The 12,360-nt window shown below is 45.7% G+C and overlaps 1 protein-coding gene across 1 annotated transcript in view; it reads right to left on the reverse strand.

Moving 5' to 3' along the window:
- The window catches only part of IFT43 (intraflagellar transport 43), a gene marked incomplete at its 5' end in the record, with an annotated part of 45,470 nt that overhangs the window by 27,821 nt on the left and 5,289 nt on the right, over window positions 1–12,360 (reverse strand). The window contains one exon of the mRNA XM_082318963.1: window positions 1,534–1,601. Within this exon, the coding sequence (XP_082175089.1) occupies window positions 1,534–1,601 (68 nt within the window). The remainder of the gene's footprint in view (window positions 1–1,533; window positions 1,602–12,360) is intronic.

The raw sequence follows: 12,360 nt of genomic DNA on the forward strand, positions 1-12,360 counted from the left end.
GACTCCAGACACCTGCTGTATCTGTAAACCATGCAATTGGGATGCTGGAGAAGCACCGCTGAGAGCTACTGCTCCAAATCTATCAGATGAGGCTAATGTCAAACAATGGAAAACATCCTAAAGCAGCACATGGCACAGTGCTGTTACATTAGGAACCTGTAGACTGTCCTTCAGGGCACATTAGGCACAGCCCTGAATAACTGCATTACCTCCAATCCAGCCCTTCACCTAGCCAACAATTACATAATTTATTTTTCCTGAACAATGCAATCCACCCTTGTTCTCTGCTATCACATTTCCATAAAGCTTCTGCTTGGTCCTACAAAGATCCAGGATCACTGGTGGCATTTTTTTATAACCCTGAGGCAGATGCATCTTTGCAACGGCAACTTCTAGCTGCAGCCAGCCTATGAAAAATAATACCATTATCAGAGTTAAACTGGAGAGGAACAGAAGGAGTTCAGGCTGAGATCTTTATTCCTTTGCTTTCCTCCAGTCTCCAGATTTTCAGCTGATTTATTCTTCAGAGACACACAGAGTGATAACTTTCCCAGAAAAGTACTGTTTTCCAGAAAGGCTACCCCAGGATATAGACCACCTTTCTCACCTCCCAAGAAATACTGACTGTGTTGGGACAGAGCTTTCTGGATGTCCTCTCTCGTTCTCAGTGTTCCAGGAAAGAAAATATGTAACTTTTCCATAAATCAGAGTGCCTCCAAAGTGTATGTCCAGACATATACACTCTTATTATAGGCCTTAATGTATACAAGCCATCTCACACCACTCCATGAATGAGCCCTTCAGCTCTGAATGGGAAATATAACAGCAGCATAACTTTACAGCTTGAAAAATAACAAATAGCTTGAAACCAAGTCATGTCCTCCCAGTCTGAACTGTCCTTTAGTTTTCATACCCATTCTGTTACCATGTCCAGATATTTCCTTTCCCTTAGGTGTCCTTCATAAGCATCAGGCTTCTCAACCTACACTCTACAATTTGTATACTTTTTTCCTCCCATCTCTTCTCACTGACCATCTCCATCCATCTCCATTATACCATAACCCCACACACACATAAACATTGACAAATTTCACCTTTACTGTCAAGGCTGATCACTAAATCCTGAACTGTTCATTGCATTCTTGTCAGTGGGGCACTGTCATGTGTCACTCTCCTGGAAAGGACGCAACCAGTCAAATCCCCCCCTCTCAGCTCCTGCATTTAACATGCTTATTATGTCCTTGCCTCCTTCCAGTTACTGTACCAGGTAAGGAATACACTGCCTCTGGCAGACAGTGACATGTACACAGTTCTGAGTCCCACCAGGCCAATTTATAAAGAGCATTAGCCAGTGGAATGAAGCAAGAGCAGTACTTCAAATGGTGTGAAGAAGTTACAATGATATTGGAGACACAGGCCATCTACAAGGTCCAGAAAAACTGTTCCAATGCCTGTGACAGCCAAGCCCAACTGGTGATGTTCACTTAATCCATGACTAAGCCCCTCTTAATAAGGGAAGAGGTGAGGACTCACTTGGTAGGTGCCAGTACAGGATCATCTGCCCAGCCTCCTTGCCGGCGTGGGGGCTTAGGTGGTGGACCCTTTAATAAAGAGAAGAGACACGTTACAGCGAGCTCCAGTCAAGGCGAAGTCAAGCCAATTGAGATACCAGGTCCACACATACCAAATAATAACACTTTACCAAAACACTTAAAAATAATAACACTTTACCAAATAATAGATGGAGAGATAGTGTTTAAAATGCTATTTATTCATAAAATAAAAGGAAGACAAATATTGCAGGATGGGTTTTTAAGTGTCTCTGTAAGCAAAAGGTGTATCACTCTAATCGGGATCTTGACACATTTCAGGTCTGTGTGCCTTTGACTTGTCCAGGACACAGAGTACAGTAGCAGACTGACCCACAGAGGATGCACTCTCCTGGCAAAATATGGTTCACTGGGAACTCCTTTGTTACTGCTGCCCATATTTCAGTGGGAGGTATCGCATGTTACGTGTTTCCGAGGGTACAAGTCAGCTTGTTTTAGACATCTCGTTTTAGATGAGGAATTGTTCCTAAAAGGTGTCTTGCTTTTGTCCACTGCCTAGAATAGGAGGTTAGATGCCAAGTTCAGGTACAGGCAGCCATACCAAACACCTCTAAAGTTAGCTGAGATTAATCCCACCGCTGAAATCCTAAAGGGGAAGTTCATCTGGAGCTTAAAGACACTCCCTGCTATTTTCTTGCATGGTCTTGTGTTTTCTCTGCCGTGCAGCAAGAGAAAATAGGAATTCAGCTTGGGGCTTACAATGGGAATTTCCAAAGAGCAGGACCACGATTTCCCAGCATGTGGGAGCTGCCCGCTGCCTTTTGCAGCTTTAGGCTGGATTCCCCCTGCCTGAAGCACCTCGTACAGCAGCAGCTTCAGGGTCTTGCATGACAGGCCGTGGTGAAAGCAGAGGGGCAAAGCGAACCCAGTGCATGAATGCCAGTTTGTGTAGCTCCCAACTGATGGTGCCCAGTGAGGGAAGATGGGTTACGGGGACCTGTGAAGGGACCATCATGAGAAAGGATGATTGGGTAAAAGATGTCCCAAAATGGGGAAAAATGGTAACTGCAAAGGAGTCTAAGCTGGAGCAATGGTGGGGGGAACAGGTGGCTCCCACAGCTTTTATTAAGAAAAGGAATGGGCTGGGTGACTCCTGAGGATTATTGACTTGACAGAGGGGACCTTGCATGTGTGGTGGGGTCAGCCCTGAGCCAAAGCCAAATTACCTCTTGCCACAGACAGGGAAGGGGCTGAGCTAACCCCTGATGGTAGGGGTCTCCCATGTTTATTTCTTGAAGCAGAAGCATTGTTTGCGAGTGTGGGAAATGAAGAGAGCCTGCCAGGGGCAGCCACTGCCTGCTGCAGGGAGGGGGCATGACCCTGCATAGCTCCCTGATAGGAGCAAAAATAGTCATCCTCCAAAAATAAACAGGGAGCAGGAATGAGGCAGGAGCTGCAGTCCCAAAATACCAGCTTTCTTCAGCAAAGGGAGCACAGGAGGGCAGAGGGACAGGCAGGGAGCGTGAAACGCAGGAAACAGCCTCCTTATATGGGCTCATCCGCAGGGGACAGAGCTCAGTCGACTGGAATGACCGTGTCACAGAATGTGAAGCCTTCAGGGGCCCAAGTGAATGGAGTTTTCTGATCTTTAAATGATTCCCCCAGATTCTTAAGATGCCAAACCAGAGAAGAGGCTACAGTGCCAAAAAAGGAGCATTTTGAATTCAGTTAATCTGGACACACCCAGAGCCCAGGAAAAAGGGGAAAAACACACCACATATGGGCGTGCATGCCCACATAAACATCCCTGTTCCCATTACACACCCCCCTACCTCAGAAACACACTCCCTCCCACACGGATCCTTCCCATGCAAACAACCCTCCTCCCCTCGCACCATCTCCCAGATAGCCATGTTCCCAACACACAGCCTCACAACTCCTCGCAAAGGTGCACAGAGTTACACAAATGTCACCAAAGAACCTGGGCCGTAAGGCTGAGGGAAAATGCAGCATCCCCAGGGCATTGCAATGCACCTGCAATTTAATTCCCTCATCATCAAAACTGGCCTTCAGATCCAAGATATCTCAAGTTGGGCACTCAAGATCAAAGGGCGATGAGAATGACTGCCCCAGTCTTTGCACAGGGCATGACTTTATAGCATCTAGGGGCTTGATTCCAATGTCTTGCCAATGTTATAATGCCTTCCCATTGATCATACACACCAGGCAACCCTGAACGTCTGTCAGACCCTGACAAACACCTCACATATACCTACAGGTCTTTTATTCCTCTTGCAATAAATCAGGTAATTCTTTTTGAACTGCCCACAGGAGCACTAGCAACAGGAAAGGTAATGTTAACTGTCAGCTGAGGATAAATAGCTTTTCTTTGTTAGTTGCCTGGAAAGTGCCGTAATAAGGTCACATGCCACATGCACTTTTGTCAAGTAAATAAACTTGCCTTCATATACTTTCACATTTCCAAAACCTCAGCATAATTTACAATTGAGAATGCAATGTTGTGCATTGCCATAATATGGTGACAAGTAGCGACATTGCAGCTGCAAGCAAGAGCTTGAGGTAGAAAGTGGGAAGAACATCAACCCCAGAGAGAGCAGAGCAGAAACACAGGACACTGTTCTTCTGTAATGGAGCAAACGTGCTCCTGGACATACCTTTTTGGTGAAAAAGACTGGGGGCTTTAAATGATCAGAACTTATTGGTACCTATGTATTATATTTGGGCAAGATTTTTATGTATGTTCCCAAATGCAAAGCTAAGCTATACACCCAAACGGTTTGGTGTCCAAGGCACTGAGATTCCACCAGCTCCTGACAACAGTGCTCTCTTTCAGCTCTTGCTGCTCAGTCTCTTTCACAGCATTACCTAACCACTTGCTTGCTGTGGTTTGCTCTTCCAATAAGTTTTGTCAGTTATTTATCTCCAGAAGATTTCCTCTACCTTAGTTTCTGCAGACTGTCCACTTTTTCAAGGCACATTGCCATGGTCTGGGCTCTTTATTTTATTTTTTCTCAGAAATCCAGTTCACCATTTTTGTGATGGCACTTTTCCAGTACTTCTCAGGCCGCCTTCCTTACCAACACTTTCTCACTACCATCATAATCAGTATTTTATCTCTCCCTTTGAAAAATGACTGGCCTGAATTCCATCTCTCCTGCATTAAAGTAGAAACTCTACCTTCGTCTTTATCTGTAGTCAGGCCCTTTCTTATCAGGCAGATGTAGAATTCTAATTTGGCTTCCCCATTAAGGCAGAAATTTCCAGGCCACTTGTCAGATCATGTCTGCAGTTTTGAAGGTGCTAATTGGAGGTTGCTTCCCTCATTGAAGCGACCACCCTGTGTGTCTCTGGATCCTGAGGGTCCAGCAAAGTTTCTTTTAGGACCTACCAGGACACAGGCAGATTACAGGCATGTTGGGTCCCTCAGATTCTCAGGTGGGCCTGGAAATAGGATTAATTTTACCTCCATCAACATGACAACTCCTTTGAAACAGCGGCCACTCTGTGCAGGGAAGCAGGGACTCAAATGACATTGACAGCATGCAACAGAGGACAGGCAATTTTTCTGTCATGTAATACATCTCCTAAAATGTGTGAGATCTATGTTCTGCTCCATATACAACCACTGTGAGATTTTATACAGTATGTAGGTGCCTTGTTTTTATCCAATATTGACCGTGGAGCAGAAAGAAAGAAGTATGGCCAGTCTTGAGCTTCCTCTTCTCCAGCAAGTTGCCTGAGGCTCCCCTGACTGAGGAAAAGCAAATCTCCACAAACAAGCCTGATGAATTAGTTTTGACTGCTGCCAATTAAGGAGCTGTAAGTCAAATAGCCCCACTGCTTCCAAGCAGCCACATGACACTTACAATCTATACCGATCTCAGAGCATATGTGATATCAAAAAGGGCTCAATTCCCAGATCTATGCAAGCCTCAGCTTTTTGCAAAGAACAGCCCACCCCTGCTAGCCTTTTTTATCACGTCCACAGATGGTTCAAGTAGCGCATCTGATTTTAATGAATCCCCTCCAAGAACTTCTGCATGTCTTAAATGCCTAGTAGAAAATACTGGATTTCCATTTCATCCACAAACTGTCCTTCTTCATGGTCACTGACCTTCTTTTACTAGGGAAAGTGCTATTGAGACAGAAAAAGTTCTTGGGGGGCTTTAAATATTCTCTACCATCTATCATAGCAGGTAAAGGAGCAGCTCATATTGTTAAACAGCTACCAAGAATTTCTTCCCTAAAACAACAGTCAACCACCTAGTCAGCTCACATGTGCACCTGCTAGGAAAGCTGTCATACTGCAGCAATTGGTACCTTAACCTGTCTCAAGAGGCACGGCTCCCACCTGCATGAAAACAGTCAAGCAGCACACAACGATCTGATTCTCTGAGCAAGAGGCTACCAGGTAGAATCCTCTCACAACCCACATTACGGGGCAGTGCCCCTCCAGCCCTCCTAGGCATGAACATCCCTCAAACAGTTTGCTACCACCTTGTGCTACATACTGTCAGACACGTTCCCATCCATCTCCACCACTCCTACAGTTCTTCTGCTGCCTTCAGGTGGGTCCAGGAGCACTCAAAACATGAAATAAATGTGTGGAAAAGGAAAAGCTTTTAATAAAATTATTTTTGATGGGATTGTCCCTAATCCACATCAAGGTAGCCAAGCAGGGAGAATACTACTAGAAGGGCTGGGAAACATGGCTGACTAGAAATGCTATTTCAGTAGATGTCATCAAAAGGCTAGTAGATAACCTCAGAAAGCTGAAAATAACTGCCCTGCTGGCCAGCCACTCGGGGTGCACGGGAGAGAGGCAGCGCAAGGCCTTGGGGAGCTCCAGGCCATGCAGTGCTGGGGCTCACACTGGGGAAGTTGGCCTAATTAGGGAACAAAAGTTCAGCTGCATTTTTGAGATTCCTCCTGGAGAATCTGGCCAACTTCCAGCTGAGCGGTCCCCAGGAACAGGCTGGGAGTCCAGCATTTTACAAGCAACCAGAAGACCATTGGAAAAAAAGAAGCAATCCCTGTAAAATGGAGGCAGGTAAAAAAGCCAGTGCTTCCTTGGATGCTGGTTCCCTTTGGTGGAGGGTGTTTAGGAGCACAATGCAAGAATCCAAACAGATGACAGAAACTCTGGGACGTGGAGGGACAAATTCAGCTCAGTCCAGGACAAACACGCAAATGGGAGGGCACTCATGATGTGCAACAGCTACAGGAAATTCTGCCTCAGAAAACCCTCCCAGGTTCTCAGAAATGCCAGTTGCTTCAAGAACTATCTACTGCCAGTCCACCCCACTCCCATTCGCATGCCTAAGAAGGCAAAACCCTGGCAACGTGCTGTGTACAAAATGCAGCTAGCCCCTGGTGAGGGCTCTTCTACAAGCTGAAGATGGCGGGGGAGAACAGGATGCTAGAGAAAAACAACGCAGTCAGACCGTAAGGTCTTTGGGAATAGAAAATTTTTGTCCTAGCCACACACCAACACTCTCTAGATCTTACTGAAATGCAAGTTGTAGATACAAAAAGGGCTATAAGGGACTGCATTACAACTATACACGACTTCTTAGGTCATGAACTCTCTGAACTAGAGTGGCTGACCAGTGCCTAAACCACTGTGATTATTTTTACACAAATAAGATCGCCCAGTAAGCACCCAGCTGAGCGCAGCCAGTGCTGGGCTCCTCAGTCGCACGTTTCTAAGTTCCAGGGGATGTGGGGAAGAGCACTTGGGGGTTGGCTGCTGCGCAGATCCAGACCAGACAATGGAATGAGAGTTTGGAGCTGGGTGCCAACCACTGTGCAAGGGTAAGAACTGGGTCAGGAAAATACCGCTCTGATTAAAGGCCCTGATCACATCAAGCCCCAGGCCATGTCTACACCACAGGTGCAGACACACCTGCAAGCAGGATCCATGTGAGTCAGCTCAAGTCTGGAAACGGTCTAGCTTTAGGTACTTCTGGTAACCAAGCTGGTACCTCCCCAGGTAGAGTGCAGGTTGCTTCTCACCAGGGGATCTCTGCATCATTCTGCACTATATTTTAGAATGCAAATACACTCCCTTAAACAATCCCACTGAACTGGGCAACCTAACAACATAAGTCCACAACTGGCTTCACATTTCAGGTACTTAAATTTTTTTAATAGTTGCTCTTCCAACAAACATTCATTGAAAACAATTGTTCCTGACATGTTGTCTTAACCACAAAAGCAAGAGCCCATTTTTCCACCCAAATTGTTTTAAAAGCACTGGGAACTAGAACTACAGAAGGACTCGGTTGCCCCCTCTGGAAAGGTCAGATCCTCAAATCACCTTTCCAATTGTTGCCTTAAATCATGTCATCACTCAAACTTTGAGTGATACAGAGCCACAGAGGTCAGCATCCACCTAGCCAAGAGTCAGAAGTCAGGTGCTCTCCCCGCTTTAGTCCATGAAGGACCTTGAGACTACCTATGGCATGTCTACCAAAGCACAACTAAAGAACAAGGTCCCAGCTGGACTCACTAGGACTGGAACAGATGTCTTCCTGCTCATATGTTGTTGTCTTCAGTTAGAAAGTCCTTCCCTGTGGCCCAAAAATTCTTTCAGTTCCATTTGCAAAGCAGAGCGACTTCAGGAGAAAGGACTGAGAGCCTTCTCAGACCCAGAACAGCTCATAGTTTTGTCATTATATAGAATATTCTTTAGGAAGGTGGGAAACATTACTTGATACATCTTTCAGGAGGAGGAAGAGGACAACAAAATCAGTATCATCCAGCTTGGAAAGGAGATGGTGGGTTTAATCTTTAACTTTATGTATAAAGAGTGCAGCTTCAACATCAAAATGAACACCTCCATCCCCGGCGCTCCTCGAAGGCAAGGGGCAGCCCTGCACCACTGCTGAAGGCTACAAAACACAGGATTGGGATCAGGGTCACTCACTGCTAGTGCAGGGACACATGCTCCCAGAGCTCTCAGAATGGGTCCAAAACTCCACGGAAGGACAGGGTTGCCAGACACACTGCAGTCCCCAGCCACTCTTTACCACCTGAAGAGAGCTACAGGCCCATCTGAGATTGTCTACATACTACACAGGCACCTAATACAGGCTGTGGATTTTGCTATGAGAATAAGGCATCCAAATCCCCCTGTGGAACTGCGTTTAGGGAATCCCCACAGTTCTACTGCATAAAGCTCCTGCCCTCCTTTCAGCCAGGGACTAAAGCAAACTAAAGGAGGGACTTCTCCAAGGCCCCAGAGCAAATCCGTGGCAAAGCCAGGAAGAGAACCCAGCAAAGTCTTGGCTCACAGCCATGTTTGTACTCCTCCTGCCTATTCTGCCTCTGCAAATTAACTGAGATATTAGGATACACCCTTTATTATACCATTGATCAGCCTTACAGCCTTTGGCTAAATGTCCCAGGCAGCCTTGGAAGGTGCAGCCAAATGAGTGATTCAACTGGCAAAAATTCAGATCCAAGACGAGCGGTTTGCCAGGGGATGCAAAACAAGTCTCTGAGCAGGCAGATGGCTGGAGGGCAGGACTTCAGCAGGTACGTTCACATCGACAGCCCAGATGGGGCTGTTTGCTAGTACTCAGGCAGCCGCAAAGTATCTTGAGCGCAGCAAGAGGAAAGGGACCAAATCCAGGAAGAGTTCAGATTGTAACACTCAGCATAGCCCAAAGGGAGTTCAGAGAAGGGTTACATGAGCCATCAGGGGGACGAAGGGGCCAACTTCGGACAAATGATTCAAGAAGCCAAGTATTTCAGCTTGGCCAGGCAATGACTAAGGGAGGGATATACTGCAACAAGTTTTGGATCACACTTCGTAATATAAAGTTCCACTAATAATTGGTTTGGAAGAGACTTACGATACAATTAACAGAAGTTTGTAAGCATATAGTATTGTAAGTTACAAGCAGCTTACGGATCAGCTGGATTTCTCAACACTCAGTGAACCATTTTGTTACCCTTCACAGGCATTTACAAATGGAAAAATACTATAAAGTGCAACTGTGATGCTTAAGAGCGTAAGCCTGAATAAAGGGTGCAGGAATTATCCAAACAAGAGGGGTTTCAAACCAGGGATCACTTCAGACTAAGGAAAATCTCCTTGCCAGGCACCATTGCATAACATCCCTGAGGCAACAACAATTGCTCATGTGGAAGAGTCACATCAGTTTAGTTATTTTAATGAAATTTAGCAGCCAGGAGCAAGAAGGCGCCTGTGGCATATGACCAGCCACCACTCAGTACAGCAGACCTTGGGAATCAATGTAGGACACTGTATGGAGGTGGAATTATTTCCAGTGAAATGACCGTAAGGACTGGTTCCGGAGGGGGAGCAGGGGAAGTTTAGATCAATTATCAGGAAAAATTTCTATTCGGTAACCAGTCCCCAAAACTATACCCATCAGTGGGAGGTCTCTTTGCCTGATAAATGGAAAAGTGCTCTGGGCATAGTCCTGAACCATCCATCACTGACGAATAAACCCAGTGGATCTTGCCTACACTATCATCTCTAGCACTACCAAGAGAAAACTGAGCTAATCTGAATAGTCTTGACTCCTTGTGATGCGCATACCCTTCTGAGGCCAGAATTAATGAGATGGGTGATACGGGTTTCTTTTCTGGGCTTTAAATTTCACAAATGAATCTACTATGCCACCAGTACTGGGCTGGTGCTTCAGGGGAAGGAATTAAGAGTACAGGAAAGGATGCTTTAATTGTCTAACATAGACAGAGAGCAACTCTAGCCAGGAAAAACCGGGCAACACCAATTCCATGGTTAGGAAGAGTGCAAGACAATTAGCCCAAGGACTTTAACAGAAACAGGTACTAGTTCTCAGGTTGTTCTGAACAGCAGCACCCTGGCTTCTAATGCCAAATTAATGCTGAGATGTATTTTAGCGTTGCTGCAGGATGAAAAAGGGTATGTGTATTCCTTTTTTCTGTGTAACAGGAGCCTGGTAAGAAGCACTATGCCATCCTATTAACCACAGATATAAGCATTCCAGTGCTGGTGCAATAAAAATAAAAGACTCATAGAAAATAGAAAGGCACACATCCTTGTTACTACTGGCTGGCCTTCTCCTCTGGGGCACTAGCAAGACTTCATAATCCCTGAAGACAAGTTTTCATGTTATGGGAGCAAGCTAACCACACTGGACAGCAAACCTAGGCTCAGTCAGGTTTTGTACTCTATTAGCTAATTGCTGCCCTGACTTTTAAATGAAAATAGAGTATCTTTCCAATGGCCACATATACATCTGTGACCTCAGAACAAGATGCAGCAGCTGATAAGAGCAGCTGTTACAAAGATAATAAAAAAACCTGTCAGCAAGAGGAACGGAGGATGCAGGAAAGGCACTGCATCTGAGACAAACTTTGTCTTATTCTCCAATACAAGAGTAGTCTTAAGGTAGTCTCCAGACACATGAAGAGGTTAGTCCTACTAGTCCCCTTCAGAGGAGCCAGCATCTACCTAGAAAGCCTCTAGTCTTACATGGTCAACCTTTTCCTCACAGTCTTCATCCTAGAAGGATCAGGAGGGAAAAAGAGAGAAAGAAGTTAAAAGGAAGAACTACAGAAGCCTGCACAAAATAGCTTGAAGGTTGACATGAATGGCTGTCCTGCAGCACATACTTTGCAACCTTATTCACTTGAACAAAGTACAAAGTTGATCCCACCACTGTAAGATTTCACATCCACAGTCATTTATGCATATATCAACTGTGACACTATAAAGCAGGTCTGTTTGACTGCAATGGCAGGAAAGTCTGCCAGCAATCAGACCTTGAAAAGCATATTAAAGAAAAAAAAACATATGAGAGCGAAAAGAAAACAGACAGTTCGTTCTCCTTAATGAGAAAACCCAAATTATTCAGGTGTGTAGGACGCTAGAAAGATTTGTAAGGATTTGTCTGCAACCATGCCAGAGACGAAAATGATGCCGTACTGGTCCTACTACGGGTTATATACCATAGCAGGCTGCAGCCCTTTTTTCAGGAGCTGCTGTTTCTCAGGGCAACTTCAGATCCCCCCACTGGGAACCGGAGCTGTAGCAGTTAGCGTAAGATAGGCACAGCTAACAGTGTTGGCTTTAGTAGATGAACTTTAGCTAACCCTATAATATAAGGGAGTAGCTTGGTTATGGGGTAGATGAGTAACTCAAGGAAAGCAGCCTGTTAATCACTGTGAAAGTTGCAAACTGGTTGAGAACCTTTCTGATGAGCAGGCTGCCAGCACCAGCAGTGGTGACCACCAGTTGTTAGGCACCAAATGCAAGAAGGAGGCAATTAAGAAGCCGGTAATCTCTATGCTATCCTAGAAATGACAGTGTTCAGAATCACTCACAGAGAGAACTGAGGGTATCCCATGACCCTGCACCAGGAGTATGCACAGCATGGCTGGAAACACTTCACTAACCCCCCTGACTTTTATTCTGGACTGCATCATCTCTCCTGTGGAACAGGGAAGCCATGCGATTCATAAACTGCATACATCTCTGATTAAAGTGGTTTGGTATCTGAGTCCACTTAGCGTCTGTGCTGTCATCTGGTCTTATGGTCTTACCATGACAGGAGCAGAGGGAGGCTACGTGCAGGTTAGGGCAGCTGGGGTACAGAAGTGTCCGTATCAGTGAACAGCATAAATGAAATCAGATTTGGCCAACTGGTAAAATCTGTTGGAAGTGTGTGTCTGTCAGCAGGGCCCCACTTGTTCCCACACCCGAGAGCAGAAAGGCTTCTGCGGGGCCCAACATGACCTAAGCTCCTCCGGATGTACGGAGCCCAAGTGG

Source organism: Platalea leucorodia, assembly GCF_965183815.1.
Source record: "Platalea leucorodia genome assembly, chromosome: 7".
Lineage (NCBI taxonomy): Eukaryota > Metazoa > Chordata > Aves > Pelecaniformes > Threskiornithidae > Platalea > Platalea leucorodia.